The sequence below is a fragment of the Balearica regulorum genome, chromosome W (assembly GCF_011004875.1).
Source record: "Balearica regulorum gibbericeps isolate bBalReg1 chromosome W, bBalReg1.pri, whole genome shotgun sequence".
NCBI lineage: Eukaryota > Metazoa > Chordata > Aves > Gruiformes > Gruidae > Balearica > Balearica regulorum.
In genome coordinates, this window is record NC_046219.1 from 10,071,683 (window position 1) to 10,095,158 (window position 23,476).

General features: G+C 44.1%; 1 protein-coding gene and 1 long non-coding RNA gene across 4 annotated transcripts; both read left to right on the forward strand.

The window, feature by feature from the left end:
• The first annotated feature begins 3,418 nt into the window (after window positions 1-3,418).
• LOC142599238 (uncharacterized) lies at window positions 3,419-5,978 on the forward strand. Of its 3 annotated transcripts, none has more exons than XR_012832866.1 (4): window positions 3,419-3,664; window positions 3,951-4,040; window positions 4,596-4,676; window positions 5,497-5,978. It is a non-coding gene; the product is annotated as an uncharacterized LOC142599238 (long non-coding RNA). The 3 variants fall into 3 exon arrangements; XR_012832865.1 differs by having other exon boundaries at window positions 5,748-5,978; XR_012832864.1 differs by having other exon boundaries at window positions 4,596-5,978.
• A 5,573-nt stretch (window positions 5,979-11,551) lies between these two features.
• Window positions 11,552-16,649, forward strand: LOC104636159 (proteinase-activated receptor 2). Its single transcript, XM_075739169.1, is given in 7 exon segments — window positions 11,552-11,587; window positions 13,284-13,647; window positions 13,650-13,695; window positions 15,952-16,057; window positions 16,059-16,337; window positions 16,340-16,440; window positions 16,442-16,649. Coding segments are annotated over 7 exon segments (1,140 nt in total).
• The last annotated feature ends 6,827 nt before the right edge of the window (window positions 16,650-23,476 follow it).

Consider the following 23,476-nt stretch of genomic DNA (forward strand, 5'->3'; position numbering starts at 1 on the left):
TCCTGCAGCCATGTAAGAAAAGGTCAGGCTGGAGGCATAGCATTTCCCTTGCATATGGTCACCTCTGTGCTTCGAGCTTATTTAACAAGCCACAAGGAGGGAAGTTCTGGAGTCCTAGAACAGAGTTGCCTACTGCAGCTGACAGAATCACAGCAGCCTGAAAAAACACAGAAGCCTCCAATTTTAAAAGTTATTCAAAATGCCTCTGCTAAAGACCTTCTCATGCTAATTTGACAGCTTGTAGCTTTAACTTACTGGCACCATCTGAATTATGGGAGTAAGAATTGAGATATTTCAATGCAGATTGTGACTGCAGGGGCATCTTCCCACCCTCAGGCTATTCTAAGTTTAGATTTCTGCAAGGAAACTAATAAGAATGTTCTACATCAGTAGTAATCAAGTGCATTATCATAGAAGAAAGTTTCCTTACCACAGGAATTCAAAACAGTAAGTCAAAAGAATTATTACTTAAACATTCTTTAAAAGTCTCAAAAACATTACGAACAATTCATTTGACCAATGGTATTTAGGAGGTTTCCTAGTAAAGCCATCTCCAATAAAACAAACTTTTGTAACCGTTCTCTTCCAGGCCTTCTTTCTCTTTCCTGTATGAGTCACTTCTTTTAAAACTTCTGTTTCTCCTTGTGCATGGACCTTTAGCACAGGAACTTCCCATTTCCCCTGGAAGGAGGTGGGGGAAATAAGAAAAAGTCAATAGTCTTACATGCAGCACTGCTACACAAAAGGGGACAACCAAAGCATAAAATAAAATTTCCCTAAAGAGTAGTGGTAGACCATACCTTTTATACAACTCATAGCTACTTATTTTAACTAGCATTTAAAGTTATAAAAGATCAAGATATTGCATATGTTTACTTTGTCCTAGATTGTTCAATTATTGGAGGTTTCAGGTTTTGTACAATATCAATATTTAGACTTTGCTTGTAGGCTGTAAGTTACCTGAGCATCAGCAACACAGTGGTCATTGTCAGAAATAATAGTAAGTATCTGAATTTTATTAGTTAGTTACAGCTTTTTGTTTTCTTTTCTGTTTGATCACATTAGAGAGAACCTTAGCTTGGGACTGGCCCTCTCTGTTCAGCAGGTATGCTGGTACAGCTCCTTTAGGTGTTTTTTCCATCATTCTTTTCCTTTGCATTTCTCTTTTCATGCATTTTAATGCTGCAAGGAAAGAAAAACAGTATTTTTTTTAAAACCCACTCAGTATTAAGAGTAGAAAAAAGCGCACATTTTTAGATATGATATCCTTTTAACTTAGCTTGTGCCTGCTCAAAGTTCTCTTTTGAAAGAGATATTTGTAAACAAGTACATATTTATAGTCAAGGAATAATCCTAAATACTTTTCAAGGTAAACAAGTAGTTTCACTTAATATAATGATTGACAGACTACAGAGTGCATAAAACCTTGTCAATTCCTGTCAAGACAGGGACATGAGACATTCATCTTACTAAGGAATTTCTGAATGGCTTAAAACAACCAGCCTAACTCTCAAAGCCAAGCACTTTGAGAGACAGTAGCCTTCCTCTTTGAAAAAAATTAACATACTACTACTCTTCTGAGATTTGATGCAATGCTTACAAATCTGAGGAATGTGTGTGTGTAAAAGGGGTCATGTTTCATTAGTTGGAGGGAGGGGAAGAGACCGACATACTAGTTAACAAACCTAATACCTTTACAAGTAGCAGAGAAAAACAACTGTCTACTCTTGGAAAACAACAGGGTGGACAGATTAGGTTCATTAGCAATAAGTGAATATTGTTAATAGCTTTGATTTCAAGCTCTAAACAACAGAGAAAATTCTCAGAAAAATGCTTTTGTTTATCTGTGTTTGATATTGTAATTTATCCTGGAAGACAAGCCTCACGTTCTGCTTAAAAACTGTGTATGTTACTGTACTTTTTCCATTAACACAGTTTAAAAAATGCCTGCTGCCTCTTACTACACTAATACAGCTGTTGCTGTAAAAACCCTAAGTAAATGCATTCATATTTTTTGTCATAATTACATCAGTCATGGCTACTGCTAATTAACACATCTTAAGGAATGCTTTTAGGAGAAGAATTGTTAACTGCTAATGGTAAACATCCATTAAGAGAGGAAGTCAGAAATGCCTTCGTTGTGGCAAAGCCCACTTTCTCCTACAAACTAAGCACTATTTAAAAGTATGATGTATGACTCAAGTAACAAGTAGTTCTTTGTAAATACATTAACATCTAATCTCATCCTTCAAATGTCAGGATGACTGGACAGCATCAGAGATGAGGTGGGTACTCATGTCATCTTCATCTGAATCTTCTCAGTATGCCGCTGCTTGTGGTAGAGCTTGGCCTTCAGCCCAATCATCTTCTTGGCCTTCCTGGACCGCTCGTGAGCTTCGTGGCCTTCCTTCTTCTCCTCTTGTGGTAGTCCAGGCGGTACCCAAAGCGCTTACGATGCAGCTCAATGTACTCATTCTGCGGTTGTGTGCACAAAGAAGCGCAGTGAGCAGGTAACGGCAGCCGAGGACCAGGTGGTTGGGGTTGGCACTACCCCATCACCAAGGCCCTGCACCACTGGGACGCGCCACGGGAGCCCGAGCAGGCCGCAGCACAATGGCGGCACCCTTAGTGCGGGACAACAGGGCCAGCTCGACCGCATTCACCCCACCCCGCCACCCCCACCGTGGCAGCAACACCACAACACCTCATCACACTCAGCTGACCCAGCAGCCTCTTCCACAGCAAAAAGGGCGGGTGGGCCGAGAAGCAGCCCTGGCTGGAAATGCTCCCTCGTGGCACTTTGGTTCTTCCTGGCAGAGAAGTGGTGGTCCACATACCCCATGGGCTTCACGCCCGACTTGGCGGGGCTGGGAAGAGGGAAAAACACAACGGAAGAGGCTGGGATGGTGCTTTTTGCTGCCTGGGTCTGTCAGGTCCGGGCGGGAGGACGGAACACAGGGCGGTTAGGTGGTGGGGAAAAGAAGAAGGAGCATGCCTTCTGGCAGTGTGTAGTACCACAGCTGTCTCGGTTGAGGCTGGGCCCGGGCTCGTCACAGGTCCTGGGCGTCATTCTGCTCTATAAGTTGAGGTGTGACCTTTTTAAAGTTCTTAATCTAGAGGCAGAAGATAATGCAGGGGCCAGCTGAGTAATGCACAAGTGGTTCCTAACACGTTAGGCAGGGGAATGTCAGTTTGTGAGGCGCCGGTTGTGTAACCAGGAAACGGCTGCCTGGGCTGCTCGTGGTGCTCGGTGAGGTGGACTTATAATTGATAGTATGAAGACACTACTTCTTTTCCTGCTTTCCTGGTTAGCAAACTATAGCGGTGACTGTAGAAAACGGACATTTGGCTCATGAGGGGGGTGGAAGTGAGCCGTATGCAAGTTTCCTTTATCGTGAAACTCTACCATGAAGCATAAAATCACTAGAGCTGTATACTGCTGGCTCCTTAAATAAGCAGCAATCGGCTAGGAATATTTTTGAAGCTTCTGCACTTGGGCATTGTGTTACAGTGGTTTTGGCGATGCTTAAAAGCTTGTGGTATGTAATATTTTCTTTTATTTCTGTTCCAAAAACGTACTTTTCCCTGACCTACCTCCTTTGAGATCGGAAGAGCTATTTATGCTTCACTGATTGGTAATCGGGACACTAGAGCTTATTTGAGCGTGAGTGTAAACTCTGATGTTAATTTTTCTGCTTTACTGGTTGTAAATTTCTTTGAGAAATATATTTAGTGTTTTGTGGGCATACAGTTATGCTACATTTTTAAGGCTTAATAATATTATTTTTACAGATCTGACACTGATTTAACCTGCAAAGCAGTAACCTGAAAAACAGTAACCTGATCTAACTTGAAAAGCAATTAAGTTTCACAATTCATTTATGAGGCAGTAGTATAGTTACCTGCTTTCTGTCATAAACATTTTGTACAATGTTTACTTATCTTGGCAGGGAACAGCTTCAGAGATGGGAGCCATAATGTTGAGAATTATGAGGAAATCTTCAGTGAATGCATTGAAGCTATCAAGTTTATGCGATGAGGTAATTTTTTCCCCAACTTTTGATACTTTATCTGTGAGCAAAAGAAATACTCGGGTTACTCTGAGTAAACTTTTTTTTTCTCTTTAGTTTAAAAATTGGTATCCAAACAGAACGCATAATTTCATGTTGGAATTGGGCTTCACATAAATCAGAATGTGGAAGTTGGGTTTGTAATTTTTCTGTAAACTTTTTTAGCTACCTGTGATTTTGATTACCTAACATTTTTCATTGTTAAATTTATATTATTTACACAAATATTTAGATGTATTTTAAATATTGTGGTTACCGACAACTTGTTTTGATGCTATTGTAGATTTTTACTGGACTTCCCAAATAATATTGGGATTGGACTTGGTTTAAACCTTGGTGCTACCATTGTCATGCTTCTGCTTCCAAATAGCTGGTATTTTGAGCTTATATAAATATCTAACAACAGTATCCATTCCTGCAGATATTTTTTGAGTTTATTTTTCTGTAACTGGCAAAAATATACCTACAAAGTAATTATCTATAATGATAACTTTTCTATATGATTTATTTTTTTTGCCTTTTAAGCACATGTATTTCAGGAAGACAAAAATGAGTCATAAGTGCAACAGAAAAACTGCAGTCTAAGAAACTACAGTTCTCCACCAGGTATAAGTTTAAATTATTTTCTTAATAGTAGGGATTACTCTAAAAATGAGTAAGAATACTTTCTGAATTGTGATTTATTGTATTCTTTTGGCCATTATTCATAGAATTTGGTGTATGAAGCGCAAACAGAGCAGTTAAAAGGTTCAAGGACTGAAAAGTAGTGTTTTGTATTGCTGCTGTTTTCTCAGTAGATGTATGGTATAAAGCCTTTAGGAAATAAGAAAAAGAAAAGATATAGACGTATAAGAAGTCAGGTCATCTGTGAAGTGTGCTGGAACCCCTGTCCAGTTGCCTGAAGTATTAATTGGTTATCAAATAACTGATGATAGCCAGCATGCTGGACAAGAGGAAGAAGACAGGAATCTGATTAAATAGAAATTTTAAGTTATCATTAGTGTATTTTCTTTTCAGATTCAGGATAAAAGAGAATAAGAAGAATAAGATACTTGGAAAACAAAATTTCAATTAAAAGGAATTTTAGCTTGTTTTTGAGTAGCTGCACTGAGGTTAAATGGAAATCAATTGACATAAGGTATTGATGGGAGTCAGGGCTGCTTTTTCCACGATGTTTTCGATCAAGAAGGAGATAGGAAGAAAGTATTGGTAACTGGTGGGTAACCAACTTCCTTTAAAAACAAATAAAAATCATTAATGGGATTCAGCACTATGTATGTTAGCAAAAAGTCTTTAATCTGCAGTCATGTACCTGAGAAGACTTACTCTTAGTTGCTAATGTCAACACAATCTCTGTTACTACATATTACTGTTTCTATGTAGTTGTCTATGCAATGTCCCTGCTGCCTACTGTATTTATCCCCAGTTTTGCTGTGCTGAATACCTCAGTATGTTACATGGAGGTAGAGGTTCATTCCATACACAAGAAGATATTGAAACTTAAGCAAGAAATCTCAAACATACTAATGTGTTATTTTGTGGGTTATTTTAGAAACTGGAGGGGAAAAGGCAGTGTTAGTTGGAGTTTTTATTGGAGAGGGTGGAGGGGGTGGAGGGTGTTGGTGAATTTCCAGCCTACTACCTTGCTTCTCCTAAGATCAGTCTTTCTCCTTATAGAGATGTTAACCTATAAGATGCCCCTTTAATGCCTCTCTGATGAAAGAAATGATCTGTAGATGGTGAAGGAATGTTAGTTTAAATATTGTTGAATTCTGTTTGGCCTATCAAAGATAAACTAAAGCACTAGGAAAGTGAGTTCCTGAAACACAACTTAAATGGCTTGAATAACTAAATTATTGATTAATTTCAAAAAAATTTAGCTTGGATGCTTATTTTCCAACTAAATAGAGTGTGAGAGAGGAAATATCTTTCAAAAAAATAAGAATTTAAAACTCCTCAGTCCCTTGTTTTCTTAACCTAGGCCAGTTTACATTTTCTCTCCAAGAATTATGTTGTCTAGCTTCAGTACTTAAAGAAGAAATAACTTTTGAAATTTGTTATTTAATAGCCAGTTCAGATGAATGTCAGCATCACAGTTGTCTTGAACTGTGGCATGTTTTGTTATTGCTTCTGCAGAGTAAGATTTTACTGTGCTGATGATACTTTTCTGTGTTGGCTTTTTCCTATTGTTTCTAAATTGCAGCTATTTTGAGGAGTTTCTCTTTTTAAAGAGAGATATATATTTGTTGAAAATGAAGTACATATCTTTAGAAATTTGAGGTGGTAGGGATTACAGATTGTCATGAGTTGTGGCTCTGGATCTTTTTTGGATAAGCTTTTTAGGAAATTCTTAAATATATTTAATTTTGTTAAAATCTATCATTTCTACATTGGGATCATCCTGACAAATTGTTGGTTTGTTTTGTTTGTCTCCAGGAGATGTTAAGTCTCTACGTTCTGTCATTAATCCTTGTATATCCAGGTACATCATGCTAGCTTATTTTTTGGATGTAACTGCCAGTCAGACCAATTGATGTGATTGATAAAAGTCATGGGCTGTTACTATGCCCGTCATATGCGTAGTTTATGTGCATGTTCCAAATTAAAGTTAGTACTTCCTTACTTTTACCCTTCTGACATTTCAATATAGAACAGTTGTTGGTGTCAAGAGAGGTCTTGGACTGATAAAACGCGAGTCTCTTGTTTACATCATCAGAACCAAAATTGGCCTCTTAGGGACGCTCCAAAGCCATGGTGGTTGCTGGGAGCTGAATGAAGGGGAAGGAATGTCTTGGCAACTAGACCACCACCATGGGCAGGGCTGTATACTTCATGTGAGCACTCAGCTGTGTTAGATGAGGGCCTTAGTAATGAGGGCAAGGTCATTAGAGGCTGAGCTGCTATTGTGGTTTAGCCCCAGCCAGCAGCTGAGCACCACATGGCCACTTGCTCACTCCTCCCCATCCCTGGTGGGACAGGGAGGAGAATCTGAAGAAAAAAAGGTAAAACTTGTGGGTTGGGATAAGGACAGTTTACTAGGACAGCAAAGGAAGAGGAAAATATCAGCAACAGTACTTTATAACAGAATGTACAAAGTGGGTGATACACAATGCAATTTGTTCACCTGCTAACCAAAAACCAGACACTCCAGAGTGTCTGGAGTGTCCCAGGGCTGCTGCTCCTCCTCGACCAGCCCTCTTTATATGCTGAGCATGATGTCATATGGTATGGAATACCCCCAGTGGCTAGTTTGGGTCACTTGTCCTGGCTGTGTCACCTCCCTGCTTCTTGTGAAAATTAACTCTATCCTAGCCAAAACCCATGACATTATCCACCCCTTATTCCATACCATCTATGTCATGCCCAGATCCTACACTTTCTAATTAACCACTGCCACTTTCCCTGTCTTTGAGAGATATCTATATACACACACACACACACATTCATATATATTCACACATACACACAGAGATATCATTCCTGTAGTCTATAGGCCATCCTTCTAAAATGTCCGTTGAGTTCATGTAGTCAATGACCTTGGGCTCCATCTGTCATAACAGTCTTTCATGGCAGGAGCGATGGTGTGTGGTGTTGGATTGTTGCATGCCACATCCGGAGCTCGCAGCTGGTGTATCTGGCACTGCCCATGTTCTGCGCGTTGAAGATGTTGATTTAGAGGAAGTTACTGGGTGCCAGTTGCTGAAGTCAGTTCTTGTTCCATAATTGTGCACTTTGCTCGGTTTCATCAGAGTTCATCCTTCATTAACTTGGGTGATTCTTATTGTAATACCATTGATATAGCATATATCAATTGTAGTAGTGATGACATACAATGGCAGGGTTATTTAACAGTTAACATCATACAATTTAATTTATTGCCTATTCTCACCCAAAATCAAATCCCCTTGAGGTACACATCGGACTTCCCCATTTTCTGCATCATCCACCAAGTGTACCCAGGTCCTTGAGAAAAATCAATCCCACAGATGGGTTTACTTTTGTCTGAAGCCAGACTAACCCAGACTGTCTTCCCTAACATATTCTTCACATGCACTACAGGGACTTTATCCCCTTCTACAGGGCATGGAAATTTTGATTGGGCAGGGCCAGCTCGATTGGCAGATCCCCTCGTGTTAACTAACCAGGTGGCCTTTGCTAAATGTGTGTCCCAGTGTTTGAGGGTCCCACCACCCATTGCTCTCAGGGTAGTCTTTAGCAGTCCATTGTACCTTTCGATTTTCCCAGAGGCTGGTGCATGGTAGGGGATGTGATACACCCACTCAATGCCATGCTCTTTGGCCCAGGTGTCTATGAGGTTATACCAAAAATGAGTCTTATTGTCTGACTCAACTCTTTCTGGGGTGCCATGTCGCCACAGGACTTGCTTTTCAAGGCCCAGGATAGTGTTCCGGGCAGTGGCATGGGACACAGGACATGTTTCCAGCCATCCGGTGGTTGCTTCCACCATTGTAAGTACAGAGCACTTGCCCTGGCAGGTTTGTGGGAGTGTGATGTAGTCAATCTGCCAGGCCTCCCCATATATATGTTTCAGCCATCGTCCTCCATAGCAGAGAGGCTTTGCCTGCTTGGCTTCCTTGATTGCAGCGCATGTTTCACATTCATAGATAACTTGTGCGATAACGTCCATGGTCAAGTCCATCCCTTGATCATGATCCCATCTATATGTTGCATCTCTTCCTTGATGGCCTGAGGTGTCATGGGCCCAGCGAGCTATAAATAATTCACCCTCATGTTGCCAGTCCAAATCCAGCCTGATATACCTGCTGGTTGTTTTTATGTTCCTCAGTGGCCCAAATCTTGGGTAGGTGCACATCTATGTGAGGTACTTATACAGCCAGCTTCTCTAGCCAGGCAGCAATATCTTGCAACAATGGGGCAGCCCAGATGGGTTTGCCTCTGCGCTGCCAGTTGCTCTGCTGCCATTGCTGTAACCACCCCCACAGGGCATTGGCCACCATCCATGAGTCAGTATAGAGGTAGAGTGTTGGCCACTTTTCTCTTTCAGCAATATCGAAATCCAGCTGGATGGCTTTCACCTCTTGAAATGGGCATTGACATTCAATGCTTTCCCACAATGTGACAGGACCCATCAGTGACCAGGGCATATGGCTTCTCATTTTCTGGCATTTATTCTACAGTGGGACTTCTTCAGTGTGTATCACCTCCTCCTCTGGCAACATTCCAAAATCTTTGCCTTCTGTCCAGTCCATGATCACTTCCAGAATTCCTGGATGATTGGGGTTTCCTAACTGAGCCTGCTGTGTAATCAGTGCGACCCACTTACTCCACGTAGCATCAGTTGCATGGTGTGTAGAAGGGGCCCTCCCTTTGAACATCCAGCCCAGCACCAGCAGTCGGGGTGCCAGGAGGAGCTGTGCTTCAGTACCAATCACTTGTGAAGCAGCTTGAACCCCTTCATATGCTTCCAATATCTCTTTTTCAGATGGAGTGTAGCGGGCCTCAGATCCTCTGTATCCCCAACTCCAAAACCCCAGGGGTCAACCTCGAGTCTCCCCTGGTGCTTTCTGCCAGAGACTCCAGGTAGGGCTGCGGTGTAGAGCACATTTTTTACATCTGGCTGTGCCTGGACTGGTCCAAGAGGTACCGCATGAACTGTTTCTTGTTTAATTTGTTCAAAGGCTTGTCGTTACTCAGGGCCCCATTTGAAATCATTCTTCTTCTGAGTCATGCGATAGAGAGGGCTTACAATGAGACTATAATTTGGAACGTGCATTCTCCAGAAACCCACAACACCTAAGAAAGCCTGCGTTTCCTTTTTGTTGGTCGATGGAGACATGGCTGCTATTTTGTTGATCACATCCATTGGGATCTGATGATGCCCATCATGCCATTTTATTCCTAAAAAATGAATCTCCTGTGCAGATCCCTTGGGCTTACTTCATTTTATGGTGAAACCAGCTTTCAGAAGGATTTGGACTATGTTCTTCCCTTTCTCAGAAACTTCTTCTGCTGAGTTGCCCCATACGATGATGTCATCAATGTATTGCAGGTGCTCTGGGGCTTCACCCTTTTCCAGTGCAGTCTGGATCAGTCCATGGCCAATGGTGGGGCTGTGTTTCCACCCCTGGGGCAGTCGATTCCAGGTGTACTGGACGCCCCTCCAAGTGAAAGCAAACTGTGGCCTGCACTCTGCCACCAAAGGGATTGAGAAAAATGCATTTGCGATATCAATTGTGGCGTACCACTTGGCTGCCTTTGACTCCAGTTCATATTGAAGTTCCAGCATGTCTGGCACGGCAGCACTCATGGGTGACATGACTTCATTCAGGCCACGATAGTCTACCGTCAGCCTCCACTCTCCATTGGACTTCCGCACTGGCCATATGGGACTGTTAAAGGGTGAGCAGGTTCTGCTGATCACTCCCTGACCCTCCAGTTGATAATTTAGCTTATGGATGGGAACCAGGGAGTCTCTGTTGGTGCAGTATTGCTGCTGGTGCACCGTTGTGGTAGTGATCGGCACCTGTTGTTCTTCAACCCTCAGCAACCCCACAACAGAAGGGTCCTCCGAGAGACCGGGTAAAGTAGACAACGGTTCAGTTTCCCCCGTCTCCAAGGCAGCTATACCAAAACCCACTGGTACCCTTTTGGGTCCTTGAAATACCCTCTCCAGAGGTAGTCTATGCCCAGGATGCACAGAGCCTCTGGGCCAGTCACAATGGGGTGCTTTTCCCACTCATTCCCAGTTAGACTCACTTCAGCGTCCAGCAGAGTCAGCTGTTGGGATCCCCCTGTCACTCCAGAAGTACAGATGGGTTCTGCCCCTTCATGGCTCGATGGCATTAAATTACACTGTGCACCAGTGTCCACTAGAGCCTTGTACTCCTGTGGATCTGACATGCCAGGCCATCAGATCCACGCAGTCCAATAAACCCGGTTGTCCCTTTCCTCCACCTGGCTGGAGGCAGGGCCCTTCTAATCCTGCTCATCATATTCACTACTCACTTCTTGCAAAAAGGACTTAGAAGTCCCTTCAAGAGGATCATAAGCACAATCAGGCCTTCCACTTGGTCTGGGGAACTGTCCGCTGGAAACAGGGGCAGCATTTTTCCTGGAAGAATCCCCTTTTGAGGCTGTTTTACCTTTCAGCTCATGTACTCGTGCCTGTAGGACTGAGGTAGGTTTTCCATCCCACTTCCTCGTGACTTCTCCGTGGTCACACCGGTAAAACAACAGGGTGCCTCGTGGTGTGTACCCTCATTATTCTTTCTCCTGAGCAGAGAAACACTTACTCTGAATAGCCGAGATACTGGTCCATTCAGGTGGGGAGTAGGATATATCCTCTTTGATTTTCCAGAGCCCCCAGGTCAGTTTCTTCACAGTCGAGACGAGGGAGGAAGAGAGAGTTTCTTCATATTGCTGGAGTTGGCCAGCGACTTCATCCACCGTTGACGCCTCTTCACCTTTCCAGTCCATTACTGCCAGAGAGGTGGCGTATGATGATGGTGCACTCCCTACAAACTTCCGCCACGTGGGTCAGGTACACTGGATTTCATCAGGGTCTGTGGGTAACTGCGCATTGTCCGAGTCATAATAAACCATCTCCCGCACAGCTAATTCCCTCAGGTATTAGATGCCTCTCTCCATGGTGGTCCACTTGCCCGAATCACATACATCTTCTTTGAACAGATATCTTTCTTTCACATGTGACAGGAGTCGCCTCCAGAGGCTGAGGGCTTATGTCTTTTTCCAAATTGCCTTGTCAATGCCCCCTTCCCTAGACAGGAACCCCAGCTGCTTGGCCTCCCTACCCTCTAATTCCAGGCTACTGGCCCCGTTATCCCAGCATCAAAGTAGCCAGGTGATAATGTCCTTGCCTGGATGATGGCTGAAATCCTTTTGTATATCTCACAGCTCACTCAGGGACAGGGATTGGGTGATTTCCTCTGCTTCTGCCTCTTCCTCCTGTTCTCATGATGACCCTGGTTCATCGTCATCCCTTACTAAGCAAACTGATTTTTTTTGTGTATTTCTTCTTTATAGGTGCAACCGATACTGGTACAGGTTGTTTTTTTGTTTAGCTGCAGTGCCTGTTGCCCAGGTTGGAGTCGCTGCAGTGCTTGTTGCAGGGGTTGGAGTGGCCACAGTGCTTTCCTTCTCCCATCCCTCAGCTTCTTATTGCTGAGCAGACATCATATGTTATGTAATATCCCTTTGGTCACTTTGGGTCAGCTGTCCCAGCTATGTCCCCTCCCAAGATCTTGCCCACCCCCAGCCTACTGATGAGGTGGGGAGAAATAGAGAGACAGCCTTGATGCTGTGCCAGCACTGCTCAGTAGTAGCCAAAACACTGGTGTGTTACGAACACCTTGCTAGTTACCAATACACAGCACAGCACTATGAGGAAAATCAGCTCCATCTCAGCCAGACCCAATACAAGAGCAAAACTTGATATGATAGCTTTATGGTGTATAAAGCAGCCATAGCTGTCAGCTCTACCATCTATCAATTTGAGTAGAAACTGCAGAGGTTGCCTTACCATCTTGCCTGTGAATTGGAAGGCTATCCCAGATGACTGGCCCTGTTGTGTTTTCATGCACAAAGTCTGTTCACATTTCAATTCAGATACAGTGTAACAACATGCTTCTTTCTTTCCTTAAAGGTCACTTGTGCTTAGCTTTCATCATTGCATTCAGTTTGCATAGGCAGTTTCAGCTCTAGCTAGTCTGAGGACAGCATGCTCTTTTTTACTGCATACCTGATTTTAAGGCCATCTAAACTGAGGAAACTTTTACTGCAGCTATGGTAGCCTGCTGCAAAGTTTTATGAGTCCCAGCACTTGGGTAATCTGGCACCACCATGTGAAATTATAATGGTGCCCTGGGGTACTTGAAGCAGTTTGTATTGTAACTGTTCAGATGGTGGGAGCACCTGACAGCTATTTTAATGAGGTACTTTTATATCTCTGGTGATGTGGGAAAGCATTTTGGTTGCTGATACAATCCTTGAATAGTGATATAGGTTGTCTTTTGGATAATAAACTAAAACAAAGGGAAAAAAAAGTTGTCAAGTGTCTGAAAATGAGTCTAATTTTTCTGTTGATAAGGTCCTCTAATTTTTCAGAGTAAATTTTGCCATCTAGTTTATTTTTAAAAGGGACAAAAAAAGTCTGTACTTCAGTAACAGCAGCTTCTTAATTCTTTTGTTTTATTTTGGGGTGGTTTTTTTGAGAGAGAGAGTAGTGGAACAAGCAGTTCAAAAGGAAGAAGTTTTGCTGGCTGGAAAGTTCCAAATACAAATAATGCCTCTGGAGAGTTATACTAAGTGAATGAATTTGCAGCAAAAGCCCTTAAAAGAAAGCTAACTACAGTTTTCCTTCCCATTGTCTATATCATTGTCTTTATCAATGGTTTGCCAAGTGATGCCATGGCCCTCTGGGTCTTTTTTTTCCAAACAAAGAAGAAACATCTGGCTGTGATTTATATGGTTAACTTGGCATTGGCAGACCTTCTCTTTGTTGTCTGGTTCCCACAGAAGATTGCGTACCATGCAAATGGCAATAATTGGCTATTCAGTGAAGGTCTCTGCAAAGTACTGTTGGATTTTTCTATGGAAATATGTACTGCTACATTCTCTTTATGACATAGAATCATAGAATCTTAAGGTTGGAAAAGACCTCAAAGATCATCAAGTCCAACCGTCGACCTAACACCGTCATGTCTACTAAACCATGTCCTGAAGTGCCACATCTACACATTTTTTGAACACCTCCAGGGATGGTGACTCCACCACCTCTCTGGGCAGCCAGTTCCAATGCCTAACCACTCTTTCGGTGAAGAAATTTTTCCTAATATCCAATCTAAACCTCCCCTGATGCAACTTGAGACCATTTCCTCTTGTCCTTTCGCTATTTACTTGGGAGAAGAGACCAACACCCACCTCACTACAACCTCCTTTGTGGTAGTTGTAGAGAGCAATAAGGTCTCCCCTCAGCCTCCTCCAGACTAAACAACTCCAGTTCCCTCAGCCGCTCCTCATAAGACTTGTGCTCCAGTCCCTTGACCAGCTTCGTTGCTCTTCTCTGGACATGCTCCAGCACCTCAATGTCCTTCTTGTAGTGAGGGGCCCAAAAGGGAACACAGTATTTGAGGTGCAGCCTCACCAGTGTCGAGTACAGGGGGACAATCACTTCCCTAGTCCTGCTGGCCACACTATTCCTGATACAAGCCAGGATGCTGTTGGCCTTCTTGGCCACCTGGGCACACTGCTGGCTCATGTTCAGCTGGCTGTCAACCAGCACCCCCAGGTCCTTTTCTGCCAGGCAGCTTTCCAGCCACTCTTCCCCAAGCCTGTAGTGTTACATGGAGTTGTTGTGACCCAAGTGCAGGACTCAACACTTAGCCTTGTTGAACCTCATACAGTTGGCCTCAGCCCATCGATCCAGCCTGTCCAGATCCCTCTGCAGAGCCTTCCTACCCTTGAGCAGATCAACACTCCCACCCAACTTGGTGTCATCCACAAACTTACTGAGGGAGCACTTGATACCATCATCCAGCTCATTGATAAAGATATTAAACAAGACTGGCCCCAATACTGAGCCCTGGGGAACACTAGTTGTGACTGGCCACCAACTGGATTTAACTCCGTTCACCACAACTCTCTGGGCTCGGCCTTCCAGCCAGCCTTTCCCTCATCCACTAGGCGGGTCACCTGGTCATAGAAGGTTGGTCAAGCAGGACCTGCCTTTTATGAACCCATGCTGGCTGGGCCTGATCCCCTGGTTGTCCTGCACCTGCCTGGTGAGCGCACTCAAAATGAACTGCTCCATAATCTTCCCCGGTACTGAGGTAAGGCTGACAGGCCTGTGTTTCCTCGGATCCTCCTTCTGGCCCTTCTTGTAGATGGGCATCGCGTTGGCAAGCCTCCGGTCATCTGGGACCTCCCCTGTTAGCCAGGACTGTTGATAAATGATGGAGAGTGGCTTGGCAAGCTCCTCTGCCAGCTCCCTCAGTACTCTCGGGTGGATCCCATCCAGCCCCATAGACTTGTGAGTGTCCAGGTGGCATAGCAGGTCGTTAACTGCTTCCTCCTGGATTATGGAGGGTTTATTCTGCTCTCTGTCCCTGTCTTCCAGCTCAGGGGGCTGAATGCCCTGGGGACAACTGGCCTGACTATTAAAGACTGAGGCAAAGAAGGCATTAAGTACCTCAGCCTTTTCCTCATCCTTGGTGGCCATGTTCCCCTCTGCATCCAATAAGGGATGGAGATTCTCCTTGGCCCTCTTTTTGTTGTTAATGTATTCATAAAAACATTTTTTGTTATCCCTTACAGCAGTGGCCAGATTGAGTTCTAGCTGGGCTTTTGCCTTTCTCATTTTCCCTCTGCATGACTTAACAAGATCCCTGTATTCTTCTTGAGTTGCCTGCCCCTTCTTCCAAGAGTGGTAGACTCTCCTTTTTCCCCTGAGTCCCAGCCAAAGCTCCCTGTTCAGCCAGGCTGGTCGTCTTCCCCTTCGGTTCATCTTACAGCACATGGGGACGGCTTGCTCCTGCGCCTTTAAGACTTCCTTCTTGAAGAATGCCCAGCCTTCCTGGGCCCCTTTGCCCTTCAGGACTATCTCCCAAGGGACTCTCTCAACCGCTGTCCTGAGCAGGCCAAAGTCTGTCCTCTGGAAGTCCATGGTAGTGGTTTTGCTGATCCCCCTCCTTACTTTGCCATGAATCGAAAACTCTATCATTTCATGGTCGCTAAGCCCAAGATGTCCTCCGAGCACCACATCTCCCACCAGTCCTTCTCTGTTTGTGAACAGTAGGTCGAGCGAGACACCTCCCCTGGTAGGCTCACTTACCAGCTGTGTCAGGAAGTTATCATCTTCCACACACTCCAGGAACCTCCTAGACTGTCTCAGTGTGCAACGGTATTGGGTTGTAGTGAACCCCATAGTGCATTCAAGAAAGAAATCTGAAATTGCCTTGGGCATCTCCCTTGCTATGTGGATACTGATTTTTGTTGGGCACCATTCCAATGTATCTTGTTAATCAGACTCCATATATTTCAAATCTTAACATCACTACCTGCCATGATGTGTTGCCTGAAAATGTTTTGGCTCATGACATGTTCAATTATTTCCTCTCACTTGCAATTGAGCTCTTCCTAATCCCAGCTCTCCTCATAGCTGTTGCTTATATACTAATGATTAAGAATGTGAATGCTTCTATCTCAGATATAAGCACTGGGAAGAAACAAAAATGAGCAATCAAACTCATTATTGCTATTCTGTACATGTATATCTCATCTGTTTTACACCTAGCAGTGTGCTGCTTGTTGTGTGCTATTTGCTCCTCAAAACCTACAGCCAGAGCTATCTGTATGTATTGTACATAACTGCACTGTCTTTCTAATCTGAAGAGTTGTGTTGATCCATTAACCTGTTATTATATTTCAAAAGACTTCAGAGACAACCTTAAAAATGCTCTTCTTTGCCAAAGTGTGTGAACTACATGGAGGATGCAAGTCTCTCTCTCTTCAAGCAGATACCCCAAGATATCTAATTCTTACTTTTCAAACTGAAATGGAACCACTGAATCAACCTACTGAGTTTAGTCCTAGAAGAAAAGTGAACTTTTACTATTACTGCTGAAATAATGTGACAAGAGAGTTATTTTGTACAAGAGAGTCTGAAGAAACATCTTTGCTTTTTAATTATGTTGAAGCCTGAATTTCAGAACTTGCAGCTGCTTACCCTGTATAGAAATCGTAAGCAGATAAATCCTCCCAGCAGACTGGAAAAAAATCATGACATTTCTGATGCTCTGCAAAAATTCTGCTGACCTGGAAGTGAATTGTGGTTGAAGACATTTTTGTTCAATATCAAAGTTGTTAAAAAGCAAAATGTCACTAGAACGTTATATAGTGTTGCTAGTATATTTAATTAACAGAGAAATTTGTTTTGTTTGGCTTTAACAGTAATGTATTAAACAGTTGAACAGATTGTTTATGTAGGACCTTGCTCTGTGTACCTCCTTACACTAAACATTATTTGAAACTGTGAAAAGAAGGAAAGTAGAATCCTTTTCACCATTTTGGTGTGGGTCCAGCAATGTGACTGCTTATTATCTTCAGTATAATGTAATTTTATATTGTTTTCCAAGTTTTCATGTTGTAAATACATGGTAGAAGCCTGTAAGGTTATCCTATTGACTTGACAAGCTGAACTTGTTATCAGCTAGCACTGAGATAAATAAAATGTTAGTTGAGATTATACACTGTTACTTAACGCATGCCAGTACATGATCTTAAATGGGGCTATTTAACAAAGTTTTGATGAATAGCTATTTGATTTTTATATAATGTATCTTGTATTTTTTAAGATATCTAAATAAGATATTTTTAATTTTTTTTAATAACACATTTGAGTTGGGTGCTTTCTTTTATGCTTTTACATGCTCTTCAAGATGCTGGGTAGTTCTACTTGCCTGGTTTCAGGTAACAAATTTATTATTCCTAAAAAAGTGAATTAGAAGTTTGACAACTGTAGCTGTAATGTCTAAATGGGTTAAGTTAAATTTACCTAATGATGCATTTCATTAGAGCAAAACTGTTCCCTTATCTTATTAGCAGATAACTAAACCCAAAAGATTCAGAGCTGGGAGGGGAATAATGAGATATGAACAAACATGTTAACAAAATGGCAAACTTCAGCCCCAGTGGATTTCTAAAATGTCTTAAGTCCTCCTCCCCCACCCAGAATAGTTGTGACTGCTCAGGAATATAGAAACACATTTACTTTTAATCTGAAAACCAGATGGATATATGATTGGTTATAGGATTTAAATGCATTCTTTCAAATCTTACAGTCCTGATAAGTTTCACTAAGTTGTACACTGAACTAGCATCAAAGTGACCTATCTGAGATTTAGGCATAGCTGGGTCCCTGCAACCAAAAGCAAATAGAAAAGCCCCGAGTCCAAAAACTACTCTGAAATGACTGATATATAGATGGGAAATATTCAACATTTCAAATATGGAGACTAAGAAAGGGGGGAAATTGAACTGTATCAAGAATTTGAACAGTCTTGTACAGCTTAGAGGCCATAAGTATTTTTATAATATTTTTGTATGTGTGTGTGCTATTCACAGATTCACAGACTGGTAGGGGTTGGAAGGGATCTCTGCAGATCATCTAGTCCAACCCCTCTACTAGAGCAGGATCACCTAGAGCAGGTTGCACAGGATCGCATCCAGGTGGGTTTTGAATATCTCCAGAGAAGGATGCTCCACAGCCTCTCTGGGCAGTCTCTTCCAGTGCTCGGTCACTCTCAAAGTGAAGAAGTTTTTCCTCATATTCAGGTGGAACTTCCTGTGTTACAGTTTGTGCCTGTTGCCCCTTGTCCTGTCACTGGGCACCACTGAAAAGAGTCTGGCCCCTTCCTGTAGGCATCCACCCTTTAGATATTTATAAGCGTTGATAAGACCCCCTCTCAGTCTTCTCTTCTCCAGGGTAAACAGACCCAGCTCTCTCAGCCTTTCCTCATACAAGAGATGTTCAAGTCCCCTAATCATCTTTGTAGCCCTCCGCTGGACTCTCTCCAGTAGTTCCTTGTCTTTCTTGAACTGGGGAGCCCAGAAATGGACACAGTACTCCAGATGTGGCCTCACCAGGGCAGAGTAGAGGGGGAGGATAACCTCCCTCGACCTGCTGGCCACACTCTTCTGAACGCACCCCAGGATACCTTTGGCCTTCTTGGCCATGAGGGCACAGTTCTGGCTCATGGGGAGGTGGTTGTCCACCAGGACTCCCAGGTCCTTCTCTGCAGCGCTGCTTCCCAGCAGGTCAACCTGTAACCTGTACTGGTGCTTGGGGTTGTTCTTCCCTAGGTGCAGGACCCTACACTTGCCCTTGTTGAATTTCATATGGTTCCTCTCTGCCCAATTCTCTAGTCTGTCAAGACCTTGTTGAATGGCAGTGCAGCCTTCCGGTGTGTTGGCCACTCCTCCCAGTCTTGTATCATCAGCAAACTTGCTGAGGATACACTCTGTCCCCTCATCCAGGTCATTGATGAATATGTTGAATAAGACCAGACCCAGTACTGACCCTTGGGGCACGCCACTAGCTACAGGCCTCCAGCTAGACTCTGGGCCGCTTATCACAACCCTCTGGGCCCTGCCATTCAGCCAGTTCTCTACCCACCTCATTGTCCATTCATCCAACCCACACTTCCTGAGCTTGCTAATGAGGATGTTATGAGAGACTTTGTCAAAAGCCTTGCTGAAGTCAAGGTAGACAACATCCACTGCTCTCCCTTTATCCACCCAGCTGGTCATGCCATCATAGAAGGCTATATCAGATTGGTCAGGCATGATTTCCCTATTGGTGAATCCATATTGACTGCTCCCAATAACCTTCTTCTCCTCCACATGCTTATTGATAACTCCCAGAATGATCCATCATCTTTCCAGGGATGGAGGTCAGTTCCTTCCCTTGTCTTGTTCTTTGATTTCCACATTCTCCCCCTACTTGGCTAACAAGTTTTTTTTCCCCCACACATAATAAAGACTAAGAGGTTTGTTTAATGTGTTTGATCTCTCATCTCAAGGGTTAATTAAGCGCTAACTTTCCTTTTATCTGTTACAGTCTCGTCTACTAACTCTTACCAGGTGCTTACCATAAAAGCAGGATGTTGTGTGGTGGTATCTCAGAGATCCAAGCTAAAATAGCACCTTATTATCTTAATAAATGTCTGTTTGAGGAGCAGAGAGTGTACAGCTCTTGAGATGGCATGGAACACAAATGCTTCTCAGGCATGAACACAGTTTACTCTTCCTGTTTCCTAACAGAAACACAAGGAAATAATTATTTATTGCTGAACTGAAGATGTAATACAGCATCCTTATTTAAACAACTGTATGTAAGAGGCCATAGATCACTGGAAGGATCTGGGAAGAAAGGGGTTGCACCATCTTCACAAGCCTTCTGAACTCTTCCCTTAACCTTTGAGTGATAAACAGAATACAAGAATTTCCTTTATCTTGCTGAACAGGTGTGTTGGGTTTGCGTGGCAAGGTTTTGGTAGCAGGGGGGTCAACAAGGGTGGCTTCTGTGAGAAGCTGCTAGAAGCTACCCCTGTGTCTGATAGAGCCAATGCCAGTCGGCTCCAAGACAGACCAGCCGCTGGCCAAGGCCAAGCCAATCAGCGCCTCTGTGATAACATATTTAAGAAGGGGAAAAAAACAGTTAGAGAGAGCTTTTGCAGCCAGAGAGACGAGTGAGAAGATGTAAGAACATCTGCAGACACCAAGGTCAGTGCAGAAGGAGGGGGAGGAGGGGCTCCAGGCACCAGAGCAGAGATCCCCCTGCAGCCCATGGTGAAGACCATGGTGAGGCAGGCTGTGCCCCTGCAGCCCATGGAGGGAGGATGAGGGGGTGTAGAGATTCCACCTGCAGCCCGTGGAGGACCCCACGCCGGAGCAGGTGGAGACATCTGAAGGAGGCTGTGGCCCCGTGGGAAGCCCATGCTGGAGCAAGCTCCTGGCAGGACCTGTGGACCCGTGGAGAGAGGAGCCCAGGCCAGAGCAGGTTTGCTGGCAGGACTTGTGACCCCATGGGGGACCCACGCTGGAGCAGTTTGCTCCTGAAGGTCTGCACCCCATGGGAGAGACCCATGTTGGAGAAGTTCATGAAGGACTGTCTCCCATGAGAGGGACTCCATGCTGGAGCAGGGGAACAATGAAAGGAGTCCTCCCCCTGAGGAGAAAGGAGTGGCAGAAACAACGTGTGATGAACTGACCGTAACCCCCATTCCCCATCCCCCCTGTGCCACTGGCGGGGGGAGGAGGTTGAAGCCTGGAGTGAAGTTGAGCCCAGGAGGATGGGAGGGGTGGGGGGAGGTGTTTTAAGATTTGATTTTATTTCTCATTCCTCTACTCTGTTTTGCTTAGTAATAAATTAGATGAATTCCCTCTCTAAGTTCAGTCTGTTTTGCTCATGACGATAATTAGTGAGTGATCTCTCCCTGGCCTTATCTCGACCCACAAGCTTTTTGTTATACTTTTTTTCTCCCCTGTCTAATGAAGGAGGGGAGTGATAGAGCAGCTCTGGTGGGCACCTGGCCCCCAGCCAGGGTCAACCCACCACAACAGCCTAGTATGCTTCCTGCTCTATATATGGTAATGAATAACATGAAAGAAGTGCATGCAGTTCATGTGATTAGAGCACTGCTTGTGTTCTGCCAGGATTCCAAGTGTTACAGGTTGTATGTTGTAAAGGTGATGAATTGTCTATGAGTGTCTACATAAGACCACAAAGATATCACTCATGATTCATGGATTATTGTTAAATTGCTGAAAAATAATATACTTAATATAGCCATTTGTCGTGGTTTAGCTCGAGCTGGCAGCTAAGCACCACACGGCCGCTAAGCACCACACGGCCACTTGCTCACCCCTTGCCCCTCCTCCACCCTGCCCTCCAGTGAGATGGGGAAGAGAATGGGAAGACAAAGGTAAAACTCAAGGGTTGGGATAAGGACAGTTTACTGGGACAGCAAAGGAAGAGCAAAATAACAACAACAGTACTTATAACAATATACAAAATGGGTGAAACACAATGCAATTATCTCACCAGATGACCGACCGGACACTCAGCCCACCCGGGAGCTGCACCATCCCTACCCCACTAGCCCCCTTTTATGCTGAGCATGAAGTCATATGGTATGGAATCTCCCTTTGGATAGTTTGGGTCACCTGTCCTGGCTGTGTCCCATCCTAGTTGTCCTGGTTCTGGCTAGGATAGAGTTAATTTTCACAAGGAGCCAGGACAGGTGAGCCAGGCTGGCCAGGGGGCTATTCCATACCATGTCACTTCATACTCACCATAAAAGGGGGCTAGTTGGGGAGGGGCACTTGGCACGGCTCCTGGACGGTCTGAGTGTGGGCTGAGTGTCCAGTTGGTCCTCAGATCAGTAAATTGCTTTCTCTTATCACCCACTGTGTATATTCCGTTATCAGTACTACTGTTATTTCCCTCTCCCTTTCTGTCCCAGTAAACTGTCCTTATCCCAAATGACAAGGTTTTGCCTTTGTCTTTCCTATTGTGCTCCCCATCCTGCCGAGGGAGGGGTGAGCGAGTGGCTGCATGGTGCTCAGCTGCTGACTGGGGCTAAAACATGACAGTCCTTTTTAGTGCCCAACGTGGGGCATGAAGGGTTGAGATAATGACAGATCTGACCAGAGCATGTTAAAATAAAGCTGTGATAAGTATTTATAATGTTATTTAAGCAGTTGCTGGTCAGAATGATGTTTTGTTTCATCACGTGGCTGTGGTACGTAAACCCATACTTACTCTATGTAATCCCTGCGGTGCTGTTTATCACCTCTGGGAGAGGGATTCGGATTCTCATTTTGTTTTACTGTGTGATATCAACTAATGATAAGATAACATCGATGGTCATGAGCCTAAGCTGGTATTTATATGTAGCATTACTGTCATGCCCGTAGCTTGGACATCTCTCAGAATTGTTTAATAATCGCACCCAATCGATGGGGAAGGCAGAGGGGGATACCTTCTCCCACTCTTTCACCTCCCCTTTTCCCTTTTGGCTGGTTACAATAGCTTTTGAGAATTTTGAATACCCTTGAAATGTTCAGGCCAGTATATTCCTATTGCTAGGTCTCCTGAATGTCTTCCAGCTCTTGTTCAGTGTTACAACAACTTCTTTTAAGAATACCACTCAGGGATTTTCCCCGAGGCTGAATAGTCAGGGCTGGCATGGCATGTGGGAGAGTATAGGCAGGCATCTAGAGACCTTCTCACCCCCAATGGCCTCGAGCTTCACTCCCGAACAACTGCAAGACCCTGATAAAGTGACAGAATATTTGAAAGGGAAATGCTGTGGCTATTCCAAGGAGACACAACTGACTGCCCTGTGCTGGGCCCTGGCCACTATCTACCTAACACTGCTTGATAGTAGACAGCGCCATCAGGGGGAAGAGAGGGAGAATAGACCCACAGCCACTGCGGATATACAAACCCTCACAACAGACGCTGTGGCTACTCAAGCCCCCGCAACAGGCACTGTAGCTGAGCCAAAAGACCAACCCGTACCGCTATCTCTTGCCCCTATACACAAGAAGAAATACACAAAGAAATCAGTTTGCTTAGTGAAGGATGATCATGAGCTGGGACCATAATGAGAACAGGAGGAAGAGGCAGAAGCAGAGGAAATCACCCAATCCCTGTCCCTGAGTGAGCTGCGAGATATACAAAAGGATTTCAGCCGCCTTCCAGGGGAGCACATCATTACCTGGCTGCTCTGCTGCTGGGATAATGGGACCAGTAGCCTGGAATTAGAGGGTAGGGAGGCCAAGCAGCTGGGATCCCTGTCTAGGGAAGGGGGCATTGACAAGGCAGTTGGGAAAAGAACACA